Source organism: Euprymna scolopes, chromosome 43, assembly GCF_053919585.1.
Source record: "Euprymna scolopes isolate OS-2025 chromosome 43, ASM5391958v1, whole genome shotgun sequence".
In the NCBI taxonomy this organism is placed as follows: domain Eukaryota; kingdom Metazoa; phylum Mollusca; class Cephalopoda; order Sepiida; family Sepiolidae; genus Euprymna; species Euprymna scolopes.
Window position 1 is genome coordinate 34,317,537 of NC_136524.1, and position 14,823 is coordinate 34,332,359.

General features: G+C 33.0%; 1 protein-coding gene and 1 pseudogene across 2 annotated transcripts in view; both read right to left on the reverse strand.

Moving 5' to 3' along the window:
• The window catches only part of LOC145268278 (atlastin-2-like), a 200,571-nt gene that overhangs the window by 15,314 nt on the left and 170,434 nt on the right, over positions 1–14,823 (reverse strand). For both annotated transcript variants that reach the window (XM_080123670.1, XM_080123669.1), the window contains exons 9-10: positions 9,072–9,199; positions 5,668–5,724 (exon numbers count right to left, since the gene is read on the reverse strand). In XM_080123670.1, the coding sequence (XP_079979796.1) occupies positions 5,668–5,724; positions 9,072–9,199 (185 nt within the window). The remainder of the gene's footprint in view (positions 1–5,667; positions 5,725–9,071; positions 9,200–14,823) is intronic.
• Positions 5,022–5,138, reverse strand: LOC145268453 (5S ribosomal RNA; annotated as a pseudogene).

A 14,823-nucleotide genomic window follows, 5' to 3' on the forward strand; every position in this document is an offset into this window, starting at 1 on the left:
AGTAATCACAATGTGATCACTGCTATGGATGAGTAATCGCAACTTGATCAGTCCGTTACGCATGCATAATGGCAATGTGATCAGTCCGTTACAGACGAGTAATATCAATATCAATCCGTTACAGACGAGTAATTGGAACTTGATCAACCCGTTACAGATGAGTAATTGTAAATCCATAAATCTGTTACAGATGAGTAATTATAACTCGATTAACTGTTATAGACAAGTCATTTTAACTCAATCCATTACAGACAAGTAATTGTGCCCAATCTATCTATTACAGGCGCCAGATTTAGCGGCATCACCAACACCATTGGTGTTTTGATGCTTTTGCAGCCATTTGTAACGTTTACTCACCACGTTTCAATCTGCAGCCGATCTCTCAATAAACCATATAAGGTGGAGATTAATGAACTCCTGACAATCACTAACAGAGAGTCGAGGCATTTGGACTAAATATTACGTTGTATAACCTGGAACAACAATTGCAATCAGAGATGCTTTGTTGTCTGAAAGATGAATATTTTAAGCTCATTTGTTGCTGCGGATTTTCTTTTTGCCTTCTCAATTTAAAGTTACTTTTTTAAATTGATGTAAACACTAGGATACTTCAATTAAAAGTCAAATATGAACAGATACATTTTTGGAGGAATAAAAGGCGAATCGAATGAGGTATAAGTGGTTCAAACAGTTTTTTTTTTTCCCCCCTCCCAAAAGAGGCAACACCTATCAAGGCCCAGAAGCCACTCGAGGATAAGGGTTAATAAGTGTACAGTGGTCAATGGAACAGTGATGTAGTAATTTTTAGTAGTGGAAATTTAGTAAATTGGATTACTTAACGGGAATGGCTCATCAAGAACTTGTTTACGAACTTAAAGACGACCATATTATAGTCAGCCGGAAAGCAAGCAAATGGAAGAGAATTCCACAGGTGTGCAGTTCTAAGAAAAAAGCTTTGTTCATGGAATCTACGTTTAGGTTTAGGCACGGATAAAGAGTGGGGGAAATTATTGATAGTGTTTTCAGCTAGACAAGTGAGAAATCAAAAACGTTCTTTTTGGATTGAGGCACTGACCAGACAAGACGGGCAAATTATCACTTCATCATCCCAATGCTAGGATGGAGAATTATTACCATCCAACTGGGAGATAAATGCCACAACCGTCCATGCAGAGGCAGTTAAAAAGAAAATTGACAAATACCATGTACGTTGAATTAAATGAGAGAATTAAAACTTAAATCCCCTAAAACTCATAAGGATTCTTCGTATAAAATGCTATCCATGTGGAACAACATGAAGATGATATCCGGCGTGTGAAGTTCTCATGTAAACGGGAACAGCACAGATGAAACTGAGAAAAAAAAAAAAAATAGATATAGCACTATGGCGATATGTTTGCATCCACAAACTTTTGCAAACTCAAGACTGGCCATTTGATTTTGTTTATCTACAGATAAGTACCCCTTTATAAACCCCCTTCCCATTCCATTTCCCTCCATATCTTTTTCAGAACTCTCTTTCTATGATGACATTCATATAATTTTTTATCTTATTTTTTTTCTTCTTTTTTTTTTATTTGCTCGCTTTGCTTGTTTGACCCCACCCAAACCCATTGCATTAAATTTCAAAATATATATTAAATAAAATCCCTGTTATATATCATTAACGTGTTTTATCATTTTTGCTTTGTGTCCGAATCATTCAAGGTCAAATGAGGATTATTCACAGATCTTAGACAACATGTCATTTCAGGTTAAGACGTGACATTCGACACATTGTTTTTTTATTTCTTTATTTTGTGTTATGGACAGTGTAGGGTAAATGAACTTATAGAGTTGAAGATTCTAACCGGGGGGGGGGGGATCACCTGACTTAGCTTCTCCCAGCTCGTAACAGGTACCATCAACTAGAATCGAAACCAAAACATTTAGCGCTCCAGCCTTATTCATTACTGCCTGAACTAACAATTACGCCCCACCAAATGCCAATTTTTTTTTTCAATTTTGACCCCTTAGCAGCAATTTTATCTGGCTAAAAACCAAATCAATTCTGTTCCACAAGTCTGTAGATCAAAAATGTACAGAGTATTTTAATAGCAACGATTCTTCACATAGACAAAGTCACTTTTATACATATATATATATATATATATATACATATATATATATATATATATATGTATATATATATAAGTGAACGTGTCTGTGTACATTTTCCAACGCAATAACTGTCAATTTTCAGTCTACAGACTCAAAATTTGATAGAAAGGGAACTGAGATTTGGGAAAATCTTTGTGATCAGTTTTCAGCCAGAAATTTGGCTGTTAAGGAGTCAAAGTTCAACGATTTGACCTTTGAGAACTCTACCAAACTCCTCCGCCAATTTTGGGTCTAAACACTTTAAATTTTAGATATAGGTTCCTTGGACATGGATATAACTTAATAACTTGATTTGAGCCCAAAACAATAAATGTTAAGGGGTCATAATAGGGGTGAAAGTTAAAAAAAATTGACCGATTTTTTTTTTTTTGCTCAACATACACCTCCAAACCCCTGGGCAACGCCGGGCTGAAATGCTAATATATATATATATTTATCTAGGAGAAGGAAACTCTGATGGAAAAACCTGCAGTCTACTGTAAACTCTGTTCTATGGCAGTCATCTGCACCAAAAAAGGTTAGCAGTAATACCAAAAAGTGTGGATGGTTCTACACAAAGTCTTCACCACTTTATAAACAAATCATCTGTGTGGATTTCCAAGCAACTTAATTGTTGTGGCAGAGCTCATATGTCAAAATCGACAAGAGAGTCCATCATCATTATTAGTGCGCTTGAAGAAATTGACCAAAAAAACATCTAAAAATGTAAAAGAAAAAAGTGTTTTTTTTTATTAAGACAATATGATGTGTTACAAGTTCATTGCAGCAATGACAAAACTATATGACTTGTACACTTAGTTGCTTCTGAACACATTATATGCTCCAGATCTCACCTTCAGTGACTACTAGCTGCTTGCAGACCTCAAATCAATTGTTCAGAGAAAGAAGTTTGGCTCTAATGAAGCAGTTGCATTGGAAGTGGAGGTATATTTTAAGGGTAAACAGAAATCTATATATATAAAAGCAAAAACGGTCCTCTCGTGACGACGACCGGTTCTACGCATGCGTCAGAGGACGTCATGACCTGATTTACTTTAAATAGTTGAAGAACTGACTAAATTTCATGTACGTCGGGTTAGCTCAGTTAGTTAGCGCGTTGGTTCGTTATCTAAATGTTTTGGGTTCGAATTGTGGTGTGAGATGTCTTTTCTTTCGATTTTTTTAAATTTAAATATTGAACCAGTGTTATTTAAGCCATGTTTCACGTAACATTCGTTTTTTTTTTTTTTTTTTTTTTACTTCGCTTATTCTTAGCGACACCCAAAAACACCCGGGTACCCACCGATTTTTAAAATTTTAATATTGAAACAGGCTTATTTAAGCCATTTTTCAAGTGTTCGTTTTTGTGTTTTTTTTTGTTTTTTTTTATTTTTACATTTAATATCGTTCGTTTGTCTTACGTTAGTTTTTTTTTTGTGTTTTTTTTCTCAATGTTTTTGCCCCCCCCCCCCCACTTAAGTTTTACTGTTGTTTTCTTTTTTTACTTCGGTTATAACAAACAAACCTGGTCATTGACCGTCGTCGTCATCGTCACGCTCGACGACTTCTGTGCGCGCACCTGACAATTTGGTTCTTACTTAAATAAATTCAAACATCTTTCAGTAACTCATTCTGGCTGGCCAATTTTATTTTCAAACTTCGCCTCCTGGATTCGGGTTCGATCCTACCAACTTTTACCCCCTCCCGCCGGTTTCTTTTTTTATTTAACAGCACACACACACATCTCCAAACACCTGGGCAACGCCGGGTACCCCCGCTAGTCTATTATATAAAAGACAAAACGGCCGTGTTTTTTTGGTTTTTGTATGTCCAGCAAAGGCTTTTTTTTTCACGGGGGTTCTCAGGGGGTTATTATTCTTTAGAACTTTTTTTATATACTTCCTAGATCATAATATCTATGATTTGCGAAGTGATGTCGTATCTACATTTATTTCGATTGACTTTTATAAAATTCATGTTATTCCTTCCTCTCGCGCGTTTGTTAGGCTTTTTCATATAAAAGTGAAACTGAATCGAAAGCAAAGGTAACTATCCGGCTTTTCTGCCAGGGACATCCAGAAAGCAATCAGCTTTGATCAATATAGGGGAAACCCCTCATATCAGACAATTGCTATTCATTTAGACACTCCCCTTTTTGTGCTCTTCTTTAGCTGTATTGTTCATTTAGCACCCACCCTTGCCCCAGCATTTAAATATAATGTATGCTGATTTGTGCATGTCAAGATTGCTTATGTGAATCAAAGAATTTAAATAAAACTCACACAAATAGCTTAAATTTATATGTTGCCCGGGTGTTCGGAGGTGTGTGTTGAAGAACATTTTTTTAAAAAGTGGTAGGTAGTAGGCAGGCAGGCTCAAACCCATACCATGAAGGAGGAAAAGGACATAAAAATTTTTTTTTAAAAATAAAAAAAAAATGTGACGCTTTTATCGTTGCATCCATCGCCAAATCGGAAGTGCTGAAGGTTTAAATTAAGGCTAGTCAATCGAAAATAGGGGATGACTTTCGAAAATATCGGCGGAAAAAGCGACCCCTCTCTGTAGAAAAGGGCCAGTTGAGAGTGAAGGAATTAATGTTTTTAGCCAATTTTTTTATATTTGTCGTCCGAAAGATCAAGCTTCAAAACAATACCAATGTCGTGAAAATGTGTCACCTCTGTTGAAAGTTTTAGGCAGACATAAAAAGGCTTCCTTTTGTTTTGACAGACTACAGATACCCTCTGTAAGAGTGCCTGCGCATTAAATTTTTGTGGCTAGAGTTGCGCAATCTCCAACCACACCTTTCCTGAGTCGACATTGTTAAATACCAGTAGCAAGTGGAGGTTAGGACGACTGGAAACAATGCCAAAATAAGTGGAAAGCACATACAGCACCTAGAATTCCCAAATGGTCACCCATCTGGTACTAGCCAGGCTCAACATTGCTTAACTTCGGTGATCTGACTAGAACCGGTGTTTCAACGTGATTATGCCGTACATAAGCAGACATACAAATATACATACATGATTATGATGTACATAGGCAGACATACAAACATACATACATACGTGATTATGCTGTATATAGGCAGACATACAAACATACATACATTTAAAGAGACAGGTGAGATTTATATTATAGATTTTTTTTGTCTGTCCATTCTACTTTCTTTTGGAAACTACCAGATTGATCTGGTTTCTGAGAACTAAGTATTATGGTATTAGTTTGATGCACAGTTAGGGATTAATAGCAATTAGTAGTTAATGCAAATTTTTTTTAACCATATTCAACTATCAATTTGGCATGAAGCACTCATTCTAAGTCAATAGGCTATAACATTTTGCCAGTTTTTAACCAGCTAAAAATCCTAGTGTATAATAAAGCACCTGATTAAGATTAAATTTATATTGGATGAAACACTGTAGAAATGTAAATATTCATGATGACAATAGTCCAAAGAAAGATGAAAGACAAATGAGCGGCATATGGCTCATGAGAAGGCGGAGCAGGAGGAGGAAGAGGATTTACCTGCAACATTGATTTTGGTTCCGGCAATTCTTCTCCTTGATAAATTTTCATATAAGCCTAAAAAGAAAAACATAAATTATAACTCGATATATGAGAAACATAATGCTTACAAAATGAAAAATAATCATGATTACCAGTGCAATATGCATACCTTTTTCAAATTATAATAATCTCTACTTTTAATCTATATATATATAAAAACGAAAATGTGTGTATGTATGTTCGCTTTTTATGTATGTCTGTAAAAGGCTTTTTTCGCTGGACTTTTCGGTCGGCTAATTCCTTCTTAAAACTTTTTATATCATGTCTAAATGATAATATATATGAGTTATGAACGGGGGTCGCCTGTCTATTTAATTTGCCCGACATTCATGTGGTATTTTTTCCAGATTTTTAGAGCGTCCCGTGTATCTTTCGCTTTTCAGTATTAAACAAGCAAAAACTGGCTTGTAGCCGCGTCATGTTTTAAGGTCAAACATCACGCAACTTAAGGCTCTCGCATCTGTTAATTTCATTTTATAAACGTTAGATTAAGAGGTTTTTCATTCCTCTTCTCTCGTGGCCGAGATGGCTACGTCCAGGGTTTTTTTTCCATTTCGTTTCCATCTCCACGTCAAAGGTTCAGGGTTCAAGCCTACTTTCCTACTAAAACTCTTTTTTATCTTTCTTTTACACCTACAAGCACCCGTTTTAAAAAAAAAAAAAAAATGGGTTGTTTTTATTACCCCTGCTCTCCCACAATGCACACCTACAAACACCCGGACCACGCCAGGTACCCCCCGCTAGTCTATATATATAAAAGCGAAAATGTGTATGTATGTTCACTTTTTGTGTATGTCCGCAAAAGGCTTTTTTTGCCGGGCTTCTCGGTCGGCTCACTTCTTAAAACTTTTTATATGCTGTCTAAATGAGTCTATATAAATCTATGAGTTACGAACGGGGATCGCATGTGTATTTAATTTGGCCGACTTTCACGTGCTATTTTTTCCAGATTTTTTAGATCGCCGCGTGTTTCTTTCGCTTTTCAGTATAAAAAAGCGAAACTGGATTTGAATAAGCAGTTCCTTGGCCCACGGCCGGGTAGCCTCCAGAAAGCAATGTAAATGCTTGGTCAATGTCAGCTTTTCACCGTCATATCAGACAATTGCTTTCATCTGGACACTCCCCTAATAAATAGGGGAGCTGGTTTTCCCCAAAGTTGGGTAAAAAAAACAAACCAGATTTTGACCCCATTAAAAACTGTCCGACAGAAACTTAACTGCAACCTCATTATTTTAAGTCATTAAGTGCGGGCACCTGTTAATTCTCTTCCTACTTAAATAAATTCAAACGTCTTTCAGTAACTCTTTCTTGCTGGCAGAGCGGTTAGCGTGTCATGTTTTTTCACATTTTATTTTCCAACTTCACCTCAGGGTTTCGGGTTCGATCCTACCTACCCACGAAAACATTTTATCCCCCCCCCCCTGTTTCTTTTTGATTTAAGAGCACACACACACCTCGAAACACCCAGGCAACGCCGGGTATCCCCGCTAGTATTATATAAAAGTCAGCTTGTGCATGTGTGAGTTTCTTCATCATATGTTCCGAAATGGCTAAGCCTATCTTTTGCAAATTTCATACAAAGCTAATTCATATGTCCGGCAGTGTTCTTAGATAGGTTATGTACAAAAATTCATCCGATAAGTATCGAAAATCGAAAAATATCTTAAAAATAGCTCTTTTCTCTTATGGATAAAAAGAATAATTTTTACAGGAAAATATTTTACGTTATACCAGCCAAGGGAGATAATAAAACCTAAACAAATCATTTCTTCTTAAATGAAAAAAACAGAATTATAGTCATTTGGAGATATAGGTTGTTGGTAGAGCATTCAACCACGGACCGAATGAGCCCCTGTCCAAGCCCGGGTGTACGTCACCATTTTATTTTAATTTTTGCTTATTAAGGAGTTCAATTTATGATAAAAGAAGAGGTACCATTTAAAAATCGCTGGAAATTATTTCTTCGTTTACATATTTTAAAACTAAACATTAATCAGGAGTGGCTTTTACAGGGATCATTGTCAAGCCCAAATACCAACTGGTGTGATATTGTAAATAAACACAGATGGAATTTGATGAACAACATTAACATTATGAATTTTTTTTCCAAATTAGTCCACTGGGCAAATTTTTCCTCATAATATATAATAATCAATAAAGGATTGATTCTATAATAATACATATGCAATCTACATAGATTAAAATATCATGTTTAAATGTATTGTACGACTGGGCAACGCTGGGTTGGGCTGCAAGCTAGTAATAAAATTAATGAAATCATAATGTACACAGTGTTCAGGTTCATTATGATTCGTCACAAATGCGTGTGGTATTGAGATAAATGTCAAGTCAGGCATCCCCAAAACATTGAAAACAGACCCATTTTGTGAACTCAGTACTCCATCTCACTAAAGCAAAGACAGAAGGTGCCAGAGAACCTTTAGGTGGTTCACAAGCAAGAGAAGCATAGTTAGTTATTAGAGGATGAGAGGAAAGATGCAAATTGCACACAACATGGTTCTATTCTAAGCCAAGTCTAAATTAATGCTTCACCCTTTCACTGTATCTTTGACATTTCCTTTAGTATTGGAGGCCAAGGATTTGAACCAGGCTGTCAGTCCAGCAGAAAGGATCCCCAAAGGCAGTGTTAATGATCCAAGCATTCAACTGTAGACTAATAAACTTGCTGCCATTGATTTTGTAACTATCTCAATGTCTTGGAAGCATGACACGAAGACAGTGAGGTCATTGAAAAACATAGAAACTCCTCACTCACACTGCACCAAGCAAGGTGATTATGTGTAGAACTGAATTTGTTGTCCTATTCCTTAGTTTACGAAGTAGCATCAATGCAAAGATGTTGATTAAAACAGATACTGTACTTGGAAATATTTGTAAAAAATATCCCAAATTTACATTAACAACAAATTAGGCACACGGTCATTCAAAAGTGTAGGAAGAATGGGTGTCGTCAATCATCCTTTGTCACCATGACTTATTCTTCACTACAGTCATCAATCACCATAATACCACATTTACTTCAGGGAACACGACCTTTGACCAAATGAGGTTGGAAAAGGTGCTATTGGCTGCAGGGTTCCACACAAATTCCTCTGTCAAAGTACAACTCAGGAAGGTCAGATTCTCAGCGTCTTGACATGTCAAGTTGGGCAACTGATTTTCCCTCACACAGATACTATACTTTGATCCTAGCCTAAAGGCTAGAGTGATGTCAGATACAGTTTCATGCTAAACCCATCCCTTTCAATTGCCGAATTTACACAGGGTTCTTTTATTTTTTTTTTGTTCATTATTTAAACTAGAAAGGTTAAAAACAAAAACAAAAATTTTTTTTTTCCTACCTTGAAATATTCAACAAGTTCTCGACAAGAAACTTCGGAACCATTAATCTCTTTAACAACAAGTTTTTCTGGTGCTAACAAATGTTCAACTAAAATTTGTAGCTGTTCTCTAAAATCAGGTTCAATATCTGAAAAAAAAACAAAAAAAAAACACGTAAGTTTTTATTTTTAGGCAGACAATATTGGTAATTTATAAATTACTAGTTGGATCCATATTCTGGCGATGCCTGGGAAAGTTGAGGATACCCAGAATTAAAACGGACTAGAAAGATTTTCATTGAAATATTAAGCCTTTATCTATATACCTATAATTTTTTATTTTTTGTATTGATATTCATATTAAAAACCCTTTTTTCTATTTATTTAAAAAGAAAATACAACTTTGTTATATATGGGTCATGGAATTGCATTCATCAGCAAAAGATCGACCTAATTTGCATATTCTTTTAAACATCCATTTTAATTAATTCCCTATTAGTTTTTTCGGTTTCCTTAATGGGATGATCACCTTTAGGTAACAATTACGTGTAATTATATTCATGCAGATATTCTACATGATTTATACTTGCATAATATTTGCGTAAAAGGCTTATAGTAAACAACCTCTTTCTATATATATTCATGTATGCATATATATATATTTGCTTAAAATATTTTGCCTAATAAACTCCTGTCAGTTTTTGGTCTACAGATGTGAAACTTAATATATAGGGTATACAAACCCATGCAAAACTTTATATTTTGGTTTTAGTGAGGAAAAACCAGTGCAAAAGTATAAACATTAAAAACATGGAATTTGCCAGATGAAGGTCGAATGATGGCATTAGGATTATTCATCTGTAACATAATAGCTATTGCAGTAAACATGTCTTTATAACTCAGGCATTAACGTCAAAGGAAAAAGTAAATTGTAAGCTAAATGTTTTGGTTTCGATTCTCAGTGGTGGCACAGAAGTAATTTTTTTAAAAAACTTTTTAAATCATTACTATATATTCGGTCCAATCTATATATATAAAAGCGAAAATGTATGTATGTATGTATGTATGTACGTTTGTGTGTCTGCTAAAAACTTTTGACCGACGGAACAAAAATTCACAAACTTGGTATCATATTAAAGCCCCACCTTCCGGACGACAAATATCGAAAAATTAGCCCAAAAGGACCATCAGAAGTGCGTCAACTGATCGATTTTCTTCAGGGGGGGGGCCCAAAAACAGTGACATTTTAATGTTAAACATTACATATTTTTAAATCGATTTATAACTGCCCCAAAAAATACGGGCGCCAACTCTTCTACATAAAGTATACACGGGGCTGTTTATTTTGAGTCAACTTGTATTTAAAATCCGCTGAGTCATGTCACGTGATCTTGACGTCAGCAAGCTCTAATGGCAGTCTGAATTTAAAAAACATTGTTGTTATCGGTAAAAAAAATTTAACCCTCACACAAGCTAAACTATGAACTTCTAGGCTATGACAACGTTACAAAAGTTATTAGCACATTAAAAATAGTTAGATACGATAGTTAAACGAAAAATAACAAACCAAAAATGTGAAGTAAAAAAACAAATACACTTACAAAAAATATTAACGATCGAAGTTTTTACTTTTACAATTGGACCATTGTAACATTTCAGAACTGTTAACTATTTTTTTTTATTTTGGTATGGAAGATAAATTCTGTGCTTTTTACTTTGTTTTCTGGTTTTCTTAATCGAATTTAGGAGTAGAGATAAAAAAACAAAAAACATTTACCTGCCTTAAATAGTTAGAATGACCCCAAAACGGGGGATAATTTTATGCTTAATTTACATACAAAATTTTACAGCGAGTTCACATGTAATCACTTAAAAACAAAAAAAATAGAATCTCAATATTTGTAGGGTGGGGGCAGGGGTAAAGAATTGCTTAGAGGCCTTTTCTACTTTTAAATATAGATATTTCTTTTTAATTTAGCAAGCAACTTAATGTTCTGCTCTTATGTATTGTATCCAATATTTTTTATGAGACTTTCATCCATATTTCATTATTCATGCCATTTTTTCCTATTTATCAACTTTTGCCATTTTTATCTAAATTCGGTTTCCCATTATGTATAATATCTAAGATTGTGATAAACTTATTGAGATTTTCATGTATACTTTTCGAATTTAGGAAAACTCGTCCCCGGAAAACTCCACCCTTTTTGCTAGGTAGGAAAACTGGTCCCTTATTGAATAAATATCGATTGAAACACATTGTATGACCGTTTTTAAAGAAGATATTATCTTTAAAAGAGAATACACATCCCATAATATTTAAAAAAAATATTTTTACTTGTTTACTGTTGTTTTAAAATTTTTCTAAGTGTTCGTTTTCTACCTAAATTTGAAAGCTTTTGGTGGTTCAACTTATTTAAAAGAGTTTATTTAGTTTAAAAAAAAAACAAGTAATGTTGAGTGTTACATTTGTACAAAAAATGTCTGACATGAGATAATCATGTCTTAGGGGGTCTCGATAATCACTCAAAAATAGAAACTTATAGAAAATACAGAAGTAGATATGGCTTTAAAATGAGCCCCCCCCGCCTTCAAAAAGAAAATAAATTTGTATATTTTTAGGCAATATCCAAGATCACTGCTCAAAAAAAAACATCAAGCTACCGGAAGTGTATACAGTTGGTTATGAACGAAACCGAATGGAAGACACGAAAAACGAAAGCATATATTTATAAAAAAATTACTTTAGTTTTTAACATTTGTGTTATTACGAAACAAAAAAAAAAAAAAAAAAAAAAAAAAACACTTTTTGTATTATCGAATAATAAAACAAATATTTTATTTAGAAAATTTGGTACTTCATAGGGAATGGTGTTTTTATTTAATGATTGCTCCCTTAAAGCGCATGCGCAAAAGGTTTTCTTTGGTTTATTTAATCACAAAACTTTTTGAAGGTACTATTTGAGGCCAAAAAAGGTAGGGGCAAAAGCATTATTTGAATATGCATGAAAAGATAATTTAACAAAAAATAATATTTATTGGAAAAAATAAAAAAATAAAATTAAAAGAAATAAAATAAAAACAAGCACAAAATAAAAGTATGAATCAAATTTACCCAAAGAAAATTTTTTTTTTTTTAAATAAAATACACGCATGATTAAAAATAAAGTCGAAGAAAGTGAAAGAAAACGTTTTGAGGGAGCAATCATTAAATAAAAACACCATTTACGCTGGGTCTACGTCCCCTGAGAAGTACCGAACTTTTAACACTTTTTGTGTACATGAAACAACAAAAGGCACTTGTGCAGTGTGAGGACAGTGGCCATCTTTTCTTGGCGCATTTCACTAAACTGTTGCCAGATGGCGTTTCTCGGTAAAAAAGCATTTAAATTATTAATTTGTTGTTGGCCCTTCAAAGTCGATTTCATTAAAAAAAAAAAAAAAAAAAAATGTTTTGTTTAAATTATTTGTTTGAGAGAAAAAAAAGTTATTTTACTTTACTAAAATCCAATGTTTTTATTTCAAAATTGTTTTATTAAAATTATATTTTCTTACACAGACTTTTAAATAAATGTTTTTACAATTATATATTGATACATTTTTATACAATAAATGTTTTTACAATTATGTATTGATACATTTTTATACAAGAAATGTTTTGGTTTTCAAATGTTTTTCTGTTTGGAAAAAAATCTTGTTTGTTACTTATTTGCCTCGTGATTTGACCAAAAAGAAATTGGAGATATCACCCCCTAACAATAGCCACCGTCTGCATACTGCACAAGTGCCCCCGAAATTACTTTTAAATGATACCCTCCCCCTCCCCATGTTAAGAATGGCTTTCGAAATAACATTATTTCAGCGCGGTACCTAAAATACATAAGTACCTTGTTTTTGTTTCCTAATAACACAAGAATTGGTTAAACTAAATTAATTCTTCTAAATAAAATAATTACTTTCTTTGATAATACATAAGTATTTTCTTTCTTTTATTTTTGTTTCGTAATAATACAAAAAGTGTCAAACTAAAGTATTTTTCAAATAAATATATGGTTTCGTTTTTTTGTGTCTTGACTCTGTGATCAAGTTTATTTTTTTAAAACAAGAGTTAGAATTTTAAAAAAATATTATGGGATGTGTATTCTCTTAAAGACAATATCTTCTTCAAGAACGGTCATAAAATGTGTTTTCAATCGATATTTATTCAATTAGGGACCAGTTTTCCTAACCTAGTAAAAAGGGGGGAGTTTTCTGGGTACAAGTTTTCTGGACACCATATTTTTTCTACGTGTCATTTTTTTTCTATTTATTCACTTTTGTCATTTTTAACAAAATTCATTAATTCTGTATCAGATTTAAAAAAAAATTTTTTGCTTAGAAAAATAGTGTGTGGTCTGAGTTAGTGCCAGACATTTATAAGCAAAAGAGGCAAGGTTTTATTTTACTTCATTTAAAATTTAAAAATAATAAATATAGAAAATATGGCAGAAGTACATTCTTACGCAATACTGAGATTACTTGCTAGTCCACATTGAACAACTTTATGATATAAATTGTGAAAAATAGAAAATTTAAATTTAAAAATGTAACCATTTTTTTTATAATCAAAAATTCACTGAAAAACTAACTAAAAAAAGGAATTTAGGAAAACTCGACCCCGGAAAACTCGACCCCTTTTGCTAGGTAGGAAAATTAGTCCCTTATTAAATAAATATCGATCGAAAACACATTTTATATCCCATAATATTTTAAAAAAATATTTTTACTTGTTTGCTGTTGTTTCAAAAAAATTAAATCAATTTTTCTAAGTTTTAGTTTTCTACCTAGCTTTGAAAGTTTTTGGTCTTTCAACTTATTTTAAAGAGTTTATTTAGTTTGAAAAAAAGTAATGTCGAGTGTTACTTATGAACAAAAAATGTCCGACATAAGAGGATCACATCTTAGGAGGATAATTGCTCAAAAATAGAAAATTAAAGAAAATATTAAGGTAGATATAGTTTTAAAACGAGCCCCCCCCCCCAAGAAAATAAATTTGTATATTTTTAGGTAATAATGCAGTGAATGCACATCCCATAATATTTTTAAAAATATTTTTACATGTTTATTGTTTTAAAAAAATTAAATTGATTTTTCTAAGTTTTCGTTTTCTTCTTAGGTTTGTAAGTTTTTGGTGTTTAAACTTATTTTAAAGAGTTTATTTAGTTAAAAAGAAATAACAAGTAATGCCGCACTCGACATTACTTAGTAAATAATTTAAAAAAAAAAAATGTCCGAAAATTAAAGAAAATACTTTGGTAGATATAGTTTTAAAACGAGCCTCCCCTACCTCCAAAAGAAAATAAATTTGTATATTTTTTAAGTACTGCACAAGTTCCCCCGAAATGACTTTTAAACGATACCCTCCCCTCCCCATGTTAAGAATGGCTTTCGAAATAACATTATTATTTCAGCGCGGTACCAAAATTACATAAGACCTATTTTCTTTTTTGTTTTGTAATAGAATTATTTAAACTGAATCAATTCTTCTAAATAAAATAATTGCTTTCTTTGATAATACGTGTTTTCTTTCTTTATTTTTGTTTCGTAAGGACACCAAAAGTGTTAAAAATAGAGTATTTTTTTAATAAATATTTGGTTTCGTTTTTCGTATTTTGACTCCGTGATCAAGTTTATTTCTTTTAAGCAAGAGTTAAAAAATAATTTAAAAAAATATGCATAGTCTCTTTTAAAAACAATATCTCCTTCAAGAACGGTAATAAAATGTGTTTTCAAT